Genomic DNA, 13,322 nt, shown 5'->3' with positions numbered 1-13,322 from the left:
GAGACGTCACAGGTAAGAGTGAGAGAGGAAAAGAGAGACAGTGACAGAGAGCTGATGTGTTTGTGTCCGTAACAGAGGGAGGGAGAGAGGCAGCCTGTGAGAGAGAGAGAGAGAACATAATAGTAGCTTACAATTACGTTTTCCAGAAGTTAAGTTGTAAAGCTGCTACTTGATTTATTTTAATTGACAGCTGATTTCAAAAGTGCAGTGCTTATCACATGTGATTCCACAGGTTCCCATAAATACATGTCGACTTGATCAGCAGTATCATGATTTCCTTTTTTTTCTTTTCCTTTCTTTATACAGTCCCCTGCAAAAGTATTGGAACAGCAAATTCCTTTGTTTTTGTTGTTCACTGATTGGGTTTAAGATAAAAAAAAATGAGTATGAAACAAGAGTTCAGAATTTCAGTTCTTATTTCCCGGTATTCGCATTTAGATGTGTGAAACAACTCAGGACATACCACCCTTTGTTTGAACCCACCCACATGTGACTGACAGATGCTTATTGTTGACCATTTAGGTTGATTATTCAAACATTAAATAGCTCTGCATGACTAGTCTAAGTTTTCATCCTTGGTTCAAACCTATAAAGACTGCATTTCCTGTTGTCTCATAATCATCTTTTGATCTTAAACCCAAATGTCTTCAGTGAAAAACAAAAACAAAGGAATTTGCCGTTCCAATACTTTTGGAGGGGACTGTAGTTCTCTCTCTCTCTCTCTCTCTCTCTCTCTCTCACACACACAGACACATTTGATCAGTTGTACGCTACCCCCTGCAGTACATCATTCATAGTATGTAAAAAAGAAAGACAATAATACTAAATATACAATATACAGTAATATTGTTATTACAGATATTTCAATAAAACATGTTACAGTAAGACCAGTGGTTCTCAAACTTGGTGGCAAACCTTCCTGGTGGGACATAGAGCAACTTCAGGGGGGTTGTGGATGTTGAGCAAACTTAAAGTTGCATGAACATGATTTATAGGCTTCTGAAGGGGGTTTGACAGAGAAAGTTTGAGAACAACTGAGTTAGACCTCTTTTTATATTCAAATATTACAACACAACAACATCATGATACAAAAATAATTGTTTTAATATGTTTTTAGGTCAATAATACAAGCAGAAGGTGAGCCATGCATGATGCATTATGAGGTGAATTTTAATAATTGCGTGACACATTTATCATGTGTCCACAAACACACAACAGAGTCTATTCATAGAGGTGTAGAGATGCTAGAGATACAAAGTGTTTGTCCGCGTTACTCAAAGTAGAAGCTGTGGTTTGTAGACTGTCTTCATTTGACTTGTGAGAATCTTCATGCCTCGATGCAGTCGCAGCACATTGAACATCTGCTTCTGGACCCTTAGAAACATGAATTAATAAAATGAAATACATCTTAGAGAATCAGGAGATACAATTACAAGCATTCATTAATTACATGTTACATGTATAGACGTTTATTTACCTTTTTTAAATTGAGCTTTTAGTGAATCAAAACTACAATATGATGAATATATAAATGGGACACCAGAACAAATTATATATATATATATATATATATATATATATATATATATATATATATATATATATATATATATATGTATATAGTAATTATGGAAATTGTTGATTACCTCTGAACTTCCCACAGTGCAGTGCTCCCAGCAACAGCAGCAGCATTGTCATCGGCACAATGGGAACAATGTTTCTTAGGATGGGGAACAAATAATCTGAGAATGGATGAGTCTCTGAAGTGCTGTGAAGTGCTGCAATTACAAAAGAAATTCTTATTTCATGACAATACAGTGGTGACTCAATGTGTTTTTTAGATTTTAGAAAATTTAAAAAAATAATATATATATATATACACTGTGATGTATACAGGAATAAACTGTGGTAATAAATACATGAATGGCTATGTAAAAGTAAAAATAATATACTACAAGAAAAGTCCAGCAGTTAAAATCTTACTTAAGGAAAAGGCACTCTTAAATATAAGATAAAAATCTGTTACAAAAGGTACAACTAGGTTATAAATACTTTAAGACAAACACATTCCATTAATGCTGCTGAGCATCACACATTCAAGGTTAAAACAAAATATAACTGTAATATGCTGCAACCCTTCGGTGTCTCACCTCTGACAGTCAGCTGGCTCTTTGGTGATTCTCCAGCTCCAGAGATGCTGCACTTGTAGAGTCCTTCATCAGACGTGGAAACACTATGGATGGTCATGTTTACTGTAGAACTGGTCCTGATGAGGAGGCCGTCTTTATAGAAATCAGCAGTGTGGTTGGAGGATGTTGTCTTGTTTCTGCAGCTCAGAGTGGCAGGATCTCCCTCCATCAAAGGAAGGACGGGACTCTCCAGGATCACAGAACCAGCTGGTCAACAAGTATTTTATATTTATTCAGTATTAAACATGAGTTAGGACTGGTTTTTCTATTTCAATGTAAACATACCAGTGACAGCGACGTTTACAGAGTTACTTCTCTCTCCCCCTCCAGCCTCACACCAGTACTCTCCACTGTCATCTGGAAAAGCACCTCTAATTGTGCAGGATGACTCAGTTGACACTCCCCACTTAGAAAAACCACAAATCGCAATTTCTGATTTGATTTTCCTTAAAATATTCCAACTAGTCGAGCCATTGAAGCCTGTACATTTAAAAGAGAGAGACTCATATTCAAAGACTTGCAGTCTGGTTGGAATGATCCAAAAATCTGCATCTGAAACAGAAAAGATCCCTGAGAAAAATACACAATAGCCATTGAATTAATCAAACACTACTGAAATAAAGTTATCTTTACACTGTTGTGTTTTTGTATCATCTTTACTTACCAACTTTCTGAGCATGTGCAGCCAGCTGCATGAACATCAGAGTCATCACTGTTGGGACACAGGACAAGAGCTAAACACCACAAAGATACTTCTGCAGCACTTTTATGCTTTGATGATTTTTGTCTTTTTGATCACACATGATCATTGCAAGGACACTGAGAAGTAAAGTGTCAGATGTATGATGAGTTGGTAAAGTACGAGTTACAGCTCAAAGTTTGTAAAGTCATAAACACACATTCCTGTGTGTCACCAAGACGTTCCTCTACATTTAACCTGTGAAACAGAATATAATGTATCTTCATTCATTATGTTTTACCTAAACTTATATCTTCATCATACATTTTTTGTAAATATCACAGGAAACAGAGACAAAGTCAGTACTCACACATTCTGATGCAGAGAGCTGTGACCTCCATGTTGTCTTGCTGCTCACGTCTCTTCCTGTGTGGCTTACTTCTGCTGTTGATGCAACACTAATTTTGAGCTTTAGATCTAAAGCCTTGTCTCAGAGACAGAGCTGCTCTCTTGGCACAAATAGCCTCAGTGGTTAAGCAAAATATAATGGGTGGAGCCAAAGAACAATGGCAGGCTTTTGAGAAGGCCCTCTGGTCAATATATAGATACAAATATAAACTGAAATGACTAGAACGACATTTTCTAGGTGCCAGCGAGTCTTGTGGCGCTGCCGAGGCTCTGTGAAGCTTTGCTGAGGCACAGCGGTGCTTTGCGCTAAATGCTATTGTCTGTCGATGCTAACATGTTGATGTCAAACAGTTATAATGTTTGCTATGTTCACAATCTTAGTATGCTCAGAAATGCTAATTGGCACTGAACCCAAAGTACAGCTCGAGTACATTATTAGTTATCAAGATATTTCAATAATAACCTAAAATGTTGACTTCATGTTGTTGCTAGAGGAAAAGTGAAGATAATAATATTAATTGTCAGTGAACCACGGATTGTGAAATTTTTCTGTCAATCCATTTGGTAGATAGTGAGATTCAGTCTGGACCAATGTGTTGTACCAACAATCCAAACCCTGATGCCATGCCCTTGAATTCTTGATTCTGATTGGCTCGTAGATGTAGATTAACTTGGTGTTTGCAGTTCACCAGTTTTAAACTCAAAGCTTAGCTAAAGAACTGGGAGGTAGAGGCTTATTTGCATTACCAGGAACAACAGAAAAGATAAACATATACTTAATATGGTCATACTTCCTGTGTAGCTGGACATAATACAAAAAAGGTTGAGGGTTTTTTGTTGTTTCTACAATGCAGAGAGACCCCCTTCCATCCCAAGACGAGCAGGACTCTCATAACAACATAAAAATATTTTATGAAAATTTTATGTATATCATTGTGCAGTCATCTTCGTTGGAAAATCAGTTTTTAATAAACCTCAAAAACAAACTGAAATCGATCTGATAAATAGGACTTAATATATGTATATATATACATACATAGTCTCCTTCCATTCGGTACTCTTCATTCATATGCTGGCATGTGTATTGGCTAGACGACAGAAAAGAGTACCATCAGCTTGTGAGAAGTTGTTTGTTATGTTACTGGTGGTGTGACTGTTCCTTGTATCATTTAAAGCTGAAAATACAACTATGTAATCACATATAGCCAAACCATGGAACACAGGAACAGGACCCAATTGCAGACAATGGAGGCAGAGCAGATGTAGTTCAATGATTTAAGTAAAAAAAAAAGAGAAATCAGGAGCAAAAACTTAAACAGGCAGAGATATTAAACAATAATAACAGGAAAACAGTCCAACACAAGGAAACAAATCCAAAGTCTGATGTTCAAAATCCAAAGCGCAAAAAACAGGAAAGTAACACTAGGAAAAATGGCTGAACATGGGTCAAAAGACATCAGTGAACTAGCACAGAGTGGGGCAAACAGACCAACTAAATACCCTAATGAGGATGAGATAATGAGACAAAAAAGTGGACAGAAACGACAGGAAACAAAGTTAAGAAACAAAGTTAAAAAGAAAAACATAATCAAACACAAAGACAGGGAGTTAACTACACCAAACATAAGTGAAAGGGGAAAGTAATGAGTGACAGGAAGTGATTTACACAGTGACACAAGAGGAAGGCAACTTTTTTGTTGTAATATTTAAATTTAGCATTTTTAAAGGTGACGTGGAACCTTTTTTAATTTATAGATTTCCATACTGTGGATCATAACACAATAATTTTTACATAATGACGCAACGGCATTTATTAGTCGTTTCATTCACTGATCTTGTGTTGACAGTATTTTTATATTCTGACTTCTTGATAATGTGCTGATGAACATTAATATTCAAACCAACTTTTGAATTAATATTAACATTTGACACACAGTTTGATCAAGGAGGCCAAAGTGAGTCTCTCCTCTTGTAAACAGTGTCTTCCGATGGGTGAAGAGGGTCAATGTGGTTTAAATGCAATAAACTGGTGGATCTTAAAATAGACACTGATGCTGTGAGATAGCTGAAGTTCTCTCACCATAATGGCAATGATGACGAATCATGTCTATCAGCTTCATAACAAGTCCAACATTGTTACGTATAAAGACTCAACTTCTAAGACTATCTTTACAAATATACATAACTGCAGTATTATAACTGTTCATTCAACATATTTGTTATAAGCACAGAAATTTGTCATTATCTTATGTCATGATCATACAAAACTATGAAAGTGCTTTTTTTTTTTTAAAATGCATACAATTTGAAAACATTCTTGCATAGAGAAATTTTTTATATATTACGAAATGTCCGCAGTCATTAAAGGCTGCTGCGTTCATTTAACAGCTGTAACTGTTGCACACACTGCAGAGCTTTAAATAGTCTCTCCTCCCTCCTTCAGTCAGGCGTCTCTGCTCTCGGTATCCTGCAACACAAACAACATACAAAGACTATAGTTTTAAAAAGATTGTTAAAATATTAACTCTCATGTTTATTGTAATGTATCTGAACTGTGGCTTAAACATATAGTTAAAGATCAATTAAGATGCATACAGCCCCCTATATGTGACATAACCCATTCTCTCAACTCAGTGTTACCCTCAGTCTTACGTCATTGATTGCATGATAGAAGTGATCCTCTTCTGTCAGTGGGTTGGTACCTGCAGAAAGAACTGGTGTCGCTAAGAAGCCCGGAGCTCCTGGATCTATTTTGGAGACAGATTAAACAGTTAATTCTTTATTTACCTAAAAGCTGAACATTCAAATAATTATTTCCCAACAGGGGTTTAAATGCTGTTTCAAAACATTCTCCATGCTGCCAGGAAGACAACTCTTGTTGGGAAATTTATGCATTTTAAAAATCCTGTCATCAGATATAAAATATTATTTAACTGTATTATGGACTTGAAAAGGCTAACGTTGTGTTTTAGGTTTATTAGCTTCCTATAGCACATGTTAGTCACCTGCCATCCCAGAGGCCACACTTTTTCCCCCCAGCAAATCAGTAGTCAAACACACATTGTATTCCTCCCCCAGGCGTAAGGTGTGGTAAACATGTATAAGCAAGGATTCATCTTCATCTGACAGAGAGAAAATGTTGGCGAGCCAGAGACATACATAAATTCATTACTGGACAATTATTTGAAAACTGTCCAGTTATATCTGTTGTGCTCTGCTGCTTACATGTGGAGTACCAAAGGGTGCAATTATTGGCCTATTTTTCTATGAAATACTTTTTTCACACCAGAGCACTGCGCTCCCAGAATGCAGGGTTACTTGTGGTTCCTAGAGTCTCCAAAAGTAGACTAGGAGCCAGAGCGTTCAGCTATCAAGCTCCTCTCCTGTGGAACCAGGTTCCAGTTTGCGTTCAGGAGGCAGACACCATCTCCACATTTAAGAGTAGGCTTAAGACTTTCCTCTTTGATAAAGCTTATAGTTAGGGCTGGCTCAGGTAGTCCTGAACCATCCCTTAGTTATGCTGCTATAGGCCTAGACTGCCAGGGGATTTCCCATGATGCACTGAGCTCCTCTCTCCTCTACTTTCTCTCCCTCTGTATGCAACCTCATCCCATTATTGCATGTTACTAACACAACTTCTCCCCTTTCTGGTAGTCTTGTGCTTTCTCGTCCCTCTCCTCTCTCCTCCTATCACTTCCTGCAGGTGTTTCTGGCTCTGGAGCTGTGGAGTCTGGATCTGTGGCTGCGGGTCACCTGCTGCCCCCGTGTTCCTGCTCGACACCCTCTGCTGCAACTATTGTTACTAGTCCTATTGTTATTATTGTTGTTATAATCATTAACATTACAATTGTTATCATTAACACTACTATAAATATTTGTACTATTTTTCATTTAGTCTATAGCAACATCACCTTTACTGTCTGTACCTCTGTGTGTATATTGTGTAGGCTGCCTCCCTCCCCTCTCTCTCTCCTTACATCCCTCTCTCTCTCTCTTTCTCTCTCTCTCTCTCCTTCACCCCAACCGGTCGAGGCAGATGGCCGCCCACCCTGAGCCATGGTTCTGCTCGAGGTTTCTGCCTCTTAAAAGGAAGTTTTTCCTTGCCTCTGTCGCCTAGTGCTTGCTCTTGGTGGGAACTGTTGGGCTTCTGTAAATAGCATCATAGAGTACGGTCTAGACCTGCTCTTTTATGAAAAGTGCTCATTCTGTGTTATTTAAGTTAATACAGGTGCATCTATCAAAATGTATCTGTGATAAAATAAGGGTTCAAATTTATTACAGTACATGAGTCCTCTGATTAGAAATGCGGCCCTGTTGTTTTATTTATAAAATACTAACCATCTACTCACTTACGCACACAACTAATTAGGCTGCAATGCGGCTTAAAGTACTTGTTGTGGCTCAACCATGCATCGTCGTGTATTATTTTCAACAGCTTCCCCCAAGGCAGCCAACACAAAAGCTGAACCGAGGGGCCCATCTACCTTTTTCTGTCTGTGGGTTTCTCGTGTGGTTTTTGTCTGAGATGCTAAAACAGCAGGTCAAACTGTCAAAAGTGCCTAAAGCTCCTGAAACACACACACACGGTCATATGTAGTTTAAATAGGCCATTTTGTTGTGACACCAAAGCATTGCAGGTTCACAAGCATTGCTGCAAACTTTAGCCTGAAAGAAGGTCAACTTTGGTACTCAGTAGTACATTTTCATTTTATAGCTTCTTTATTACTTGATGAAAGGTGCTCCTTTATGCTTTCTGTGTATAATTAAGTGAATTACCATTCTCGTTCCTGGGTTTTGTGACTACAGAGTATGTTGCCTGCATCGGATCAGCTACGTGAGCCTCTCCAGACACTGAAACATAACAAAAATACATCACTCTACACATAAGTAGCAGGTAGGTAGATAGACAGATAATTATTTAAAATCAAACTGGTGCAAGACAAATTAATTTACTTCCAAAGCAAAATGGCCTGTGACAAAAAGGAAGTGAGGATCACAACAGGTTTGCATGCTAAAGAGGTGATTTATTGTACAAGTAAAAGTAAATTAATCCACAAAAATATGTGTTGTGGCAAAGTATGACTATCAGTTGTGTCAGCAGTGAATAGATGAGTGAGATGTGTGTGTGTTGCCAGGATAAACCAAAAGAAAGACACAAGACAAACCCGCTAGGATGCTTAGGAGAAGAGAGAACACAAGACTGATCAGTCCTGACTAAATAAGCTCTGAAGGAAGAGCTGCACAGGTGATTGCCCAGCCCAATCAGCCTCCCTGCCTGCAGCCTCCTGCAGGAAGAGGAAGCAGGAAGGGGTGGGGACGTGACATCATAAATATTATGTTATATCAAATATTATTATATTTTTATTTTAACATTGTAATACTTGTTTAATATTTTATGCAAACTGACGAACTGTTTTGAAATTGTACATTTCAGACGTCACCTTCAGAACATTTATGTGCTGTAAAAAAATTATAAATGCAAAATATTTTCTTACTGTATACTTGGAAACCCTTTCTGAATCTCAAATAAGTGTGTACACACACTTTCGCTGATGCATAGATTAACATGGATGCATTAAATGGACACATATGACAAAATATTGTGGTTCCTAGTTGTGAAGAGCTTTATATATATCTATTGTGGCTGGCTAGAACTGGACTGATAAACTCTCTTTTTGTCTGTTGTGCTTTGGAAGGCCTGTTGATAATACATTAGCCTACACTAATCTAATCTGCATAAAATAAAATTTCAGTGTCAGTTTCCTGCATCATTTCCAGAAGGGTCAAACTTGCAATATTTCTATAGGACCTAACTTTACATGTCCTTTTACCATGCAAAGATTTGAAATGTTAGAACTAAATGGATTTAATGGCTGTGTAAGCTGATGGAAAGGTAGGTAATTGTCCTATCTCACCTTACCACCTGGGATAATTTACACAGTGACAAATGCATAGTCATGTAGGAAGGAGGTTGGTGTTTCTCACCTGTTTGTGGAGAAGGGGACGTCTGGAACGAGGAAGGAGAGGTTGTGGTACCTGTTTGAATAAAATAAAAACAATGTAAACAGTGTGATGGCCACCAGGAACCACAAAGCTTTGGTGCTTATTGGCATGTTTGCTGTAAGTTAGTAACATTGTGTTTCGTCACAGTCGTCACATTCTACAATGAGGAGCCAACTTTCAACATACTTTGTTTCAAGTGGTTTCTCTATTTTTATTCTGTGTACCTGTGATGATCGTTTGATGTTTCCCACATCGCAGTAATCCGACAACCAGCATCAGAGCCACCAAGAAAACACTGACACCAACGCTGAGCAGCAGATAGAGCTGAGGGGCATGATGGGAGGGAGGCTGAGGCTCTTCATGAGCTTCTGGAAAAATAATCATATGTGCTTCACATGAGACATCCTAATGCTGTAAAATACATGTTTTTAATTATCAATATAATACTTAAAACTATTAAAACAATTACTATGTCATTTGCTTAATTAACATTAAAAATGTATCTAAAAATGTAAAGTTTAACCTCCTCAGACCTCATCTTCAGTTCTCAGTCACCAATCACAACACTGTAATTTTTCAGACCAAAACTTCAATTTTTCAGACCAAAACTTCAAACATATCAGAGACCCAGGCCAAAGTCCTCAGGTTTTAAGAATTTAAGCTTTATTACCCCCACTATTCTCAATTCATCAATTCTTTTGATAGACTGCAGAGGAGGGCACAATCTGTTACATGTAGGCATTTGTAATACTTCTATACATGGAGCTCAACAAAGGTAAGGTACAAAGCATCACTGGACATGAAATTAAGTCTTACCTCTGACCGTCAGCCAGCTCTCTGCTGATTCTCCAGCTCCAGAGATTCTGCACTTGTAGAGTCCTTCATTAGACCTGGAAACAGTGTGGATGGTCATGTTTCCTGTAGAGCTGCTCTCCATGAAGTGGCCGTCTTTATATAATTCAGCGTTGAGATTAGTGGACGTCTGCTTCGTTCTGCAGCACAAAGTCACATTGTCTCCCTCCGTCACAGGAAGGACAGGACTCTCCAGGATCACTGAACCAGCTGAAAAACATATTTCAGAAACATTAAAATTCCTATGCATAAGCACAACTTGGCTGCGCACTGCGTAAAGGAAGCCCTAAAATATTAAACACTTCATGGGCCAAAATCCATTTTGCAGGTGACCCTGTCCAACGCCGAACACTGCTCAGCTTACTTGCTTGTACAACTTTCTACTTGTCCAAACTGGAACCCGCCGACCGCCATCACTGACTTTGGATAAGTACCTTATACAGTTTATTTACAGTTTATAATGATATCTTCAGAAAGTGACAGAAGTCACACAGAATATGAAAAAGTCCATTGACTTACACATGTGATTAATTTTCACAAATAAATTAACTTTTTTTTAAAAGGGGGACTAAGGTGTTTGACTACTTGGATACCAGTGACAGTGATGTTGATAATGTTGCTTTTCTTCCTTCCAATTTCACACCAGTATTCTCCACTTTCAGGTCCTGGAAAGGCATTTTTAATTTGACAGGGTCCTGTTGATGTCGACCAGATAGAAGCACATGTTCTAACAGATCCTTTGATCTTCCTCATCACTCTCCATCCAGTCAATCCCTCCAGCCCCTCACAGCTGACAACAATGGACTCATACTCAAAGTGCTGCTGTCTGTTTGGAACAACCTGAGGAAAACCTACATCTGAGACAGAGACACAAAGAATGAGATGTGTTAAAACAAACATTTAAAGTAAATTAAGTAACTTTGATTCTAACAACATAATATTTAATTCATGATAGTTTATCGTAATAAATGGACATGGACATGGTCTTAATTCATTAGGCAAAAGTTTCAAAAAACGTTATTGTCCTATTGTGAATGTAGCGACACATAAATATGATTGTTTGCAACAAAAATATTCAAATAATTTTACCATGTTCATACAGATTTTCCAACAGACTTGAATTTGGAGAAGCATTACGTGATGACATTCTCTTAATGTTGAAAGAATAAATGTATTTACCTTTTGGTTTATTACAAGTTTGTTATTGGTATTCTCATTTGAGTGTGAAGTTTAAAAGTTTTAATATGTCATCTGTTAATCTTTTGCAGCCCATGACTCTGTTTTTAGGTCCCCAAATTTCCATGACTACATCAATTATAGAGCTGTCAAGTTGGGGATGATGTGATATAGTTGAAGCTTATTTAAGACGTATTTTTTAACATGACCCAACATGAACACCAAATTGTTATGATTATCTGCTTCTTACCAGCTTTTCGTGGATAACTGACGTCAACTTGTCCAACCAGCAGCAACAACGCAGTCATCACTGGAGAGACAAGAGAGCTGTTTACTATTAACATATAACATATACAGTATAACATAGCTGTAACATGTGAATGTAATATTTCGTCCATCATTGGAGAGTTTATCAGTGAGTAGATTACAGCTTTAAATCTACCAGCTTCCAGAGAGAACATGTGCAAAGTACATCAATGCATTTTGAATAATTAATACCAAGAAACTATTGACTATTGAAACTATGTTTCACATCTGTTATATAACATTGATTAACTCAATATCTGTTTGTCAACAGACTCGGGACTCACACAGTCTGAAGCAGAGCGCTGTCACCGGCATTTTGTCTTGCTGCTGACTGTCTGAGCATCAGACCAAATTTAAAATATGCAAGTCAGAGCCTCCTCCTCTTCCTGTTTCTCTGATTTGCAGTTCCCAAGAGACAGAGAGGCTCTGAGTTCAACAAAAGAAAAACAAAAGTACAATCTCAACAGGCTCAACTGTCAGAGAATCTGATTTCAGAAGAAGTAACTGTTGAACAGAAAACAACAAATACATAATGTAGTTTTAAGCACAGTTTATTATGATATCTTTTGTGTGTCAGCTGGGCGGACAAGCTGAGCTGTAGAGCTTAACCACTATCATGCCATTTTGTTGGATATCTGGATATTTTTAGGCCTTGAGTGGTTAAAAAAATTATTAGTAGGGTTTTATTGCACGACTTCATCACTTATAGGTGCATGGAGAAGGGGAAAATCTGAAGTCCTGTAAAACCTGTAGAATAACGAATTACTTAATTGTCTAATCAACGTGTTTAAGCTTGTGGTCTTCATCAGGGTCATCATACAACACATTATAGATCATTTAAATATGATGGCCATGAAGCAAAAACTTTTTAAAAAGTATCAAAGACAGCCAATCATATACATATCAACCAAAGGAGAACCCACACAAAAATGGGCTGGGCATATGGCGCTTCAGGCCAGCCACATTCAGGTCATTTTTTGAAGTCTCTAACAGAAACAAAGTGGAGTAGTGGATCCTGCATAATCCTGCATAAACTGCCAGCATGCCAAATATCTCACAGGAGATCTCCCTCCATTAGGAGGAAAGATGTAACCAGTGCCATTGCAAGACATCTCAATGAAATACAACCTCACATTTCTTCTTTAATTTTTTACAGGCATGGAAGTGCAGCGTAAGAGGTTGTAATGTCAGTTCTCTCAAACAGAAGAGAGAAGCAGGAGGCATGAATGGGCATGTCTCATATATTATATGTTATGTATAGTCGGGGACGGACTGGGGGTTAAAAATGGCCCTGGACTTTGATCCAGGCCAGCTCACCAGAACAGTCTATTGTATAATCCACCACGGCCACCCCCTGCTAATGCACACACGTACAAACAGGACCAGCCTCTAATGAACCACCTAGCAGCATCACAGCCATTGATCACTATGGCAGTAGGCTAGTACTTTAAAAAGGTATGGCCGTAACCAGCTATGAGGTCACCGAGATCCGGACCTCTGTAATTTGAATAAAAACCATTGATAACAAGCTCAAATTAAATAAAAGCTTTAGGACCATGTGGACGCAGCTGATTAAACAAGGGCGTCACTTTGTATTGGAAAGTGGTGGGGACATTTAAGGCCTCATATTAGTGGTGTGACAAAACACTTAGTCCAGTAGAAATGAGAATGCACAATATTGGAGTCACGAGAACAAGACAACAAGATAC

The 13,322-nt window shown here is 38.0% G+C and overlaps 3 protein-coding genes and 1 pseudogene across 5 annotated transcripts in view; 2 read left to right on the top strand and 2 right to left on the bottom strand.

The window, feature by feature from the left end:
- The window catches only part of LOC119912524 (trichohyalin-like), a 729,783-nt gene that overhangs the window by 289,401 nt on the left and 427,060 nt on the right, over nt 1-13,322 (top strand). The gene's annotated exons all lie outside the window — the stretch shown is intronic.
- LOC119912537 overlaps nt 1-13,322 on the top strand; it is a 452,474-nt pseudogene that overhangs the window by 139,493 nt on the left and 299,659 nt on the right.
- Nucleotides 899-3,412, bottom strand: LOC119912544 (high affinity immunoglobulin gamma Fc receptor I-like). The gene is made up of 6 exons (XM_038731785.1): nt 3,239-3,412; nt 2,854-2,901; nt 2,475-2,741; nt 2,151-2,396; nt 1,647-1,778; nt 899-1,374 (listed from the first exon to the last, which is right to left on the bottom strand). The coding sequence occupies exons 1-6, from the start codon at nt 3,267-3,269 to the stop codon at nt 1,328-1,330; spliced, it is 771 nt and encodes a 256-aa protein (XP_038587713.1). The 5' UTR covers nt 3,270-3,412; the 3' UTR covers nt 899-1,327.
- Nucleotides 4,538-12,021, bottom strand: LOC119912541. The gene is made up of 9 exons (XM_038731775.1): nt 11,898-12,021; nt 11,558-11,617; nt 10,725-10,988; nt 10,096-10,341; nt 9,504-9,647; nt 9,262-9,312; nt 8,053-8,127; nt 5,929-6,023; nt 4,538-5,743 (listed from the first exon to the last, which is right to left on the bottom strand). The coding sequence occupies exons 1-9, from the start codon at nt 11,926-11,928 to the stop codon at nt 5,720-5,722; spliced, it is 990 nt and encodes a 329-aa protein (XP_038587703.1). The 5' UTR covers nt 11,929-12,021; the 3' UTR covers nt 4,538-5,719.

The sequence above is a fragment of the Micropterus salmoides genome, unplaced genomic scaffold, assembly GCF_014851395.1.
Source record: "Micropterus salmoides isolate LMB-PRFRI ecotype aquatic unplaced genomic scaffold, ASM1485139v1 Ms_hic_scaffold_2, whole genome shotgun sequence".
Classification (NCBI taxonomy): domain Eukaryota; kingdom Metazoa; phylum Chordata; class Actinopteri; order Centrarchiformes; family Centrarchidae; genus Micropterus; species Micropterus salmoides.
Note: the sequence above shows the minus strand (reverse complement) of the source record. Positions and strands in the feature narration are given on the sequence as shown.

Coding starts and splice junctions, on each gene's coding strand:
- LOC119912544 (XM_038731785.1), bottom strand. CDS start 3,269: ATGGAGGTCACAGCTCTCTGCATCAGAATGT. Junction 2,742..2,853: donor TGCACATGCTCAGAAAGTTG/GTAAGTAAAGAT, acceptor TTTCTGTTTCAG/ATGCAGATTTTTGGATCATT. Junction 1,375..1,646: donor GCACTGTGGGAAGTTCAGAG/GTAATCAACAAT, acceptor CATGTTTCTAAG/GGTCCAGAAGCAGATGTTCA.
- LOC119912541 (XM_038731775.1), bottom strand. CDS start 11,928: ATGCCGGTGACAGCGCTCTGCTTCAGACTGT. Junction 11,618..11,897: donor AGCGCTCTGCTTCAGACTGT/GTGAGTCCCGAG, acceptor TTGTCTCTCCAG/TGATGACTGCGTTGTTGCTG. Junction 6,024..8,052: donor AAAACCCAGGAACGAGAATG/GTAATTCACTTA, acceptor TCTCCAAAATAG/ATCCAGGAGCTCCGGGCTTC.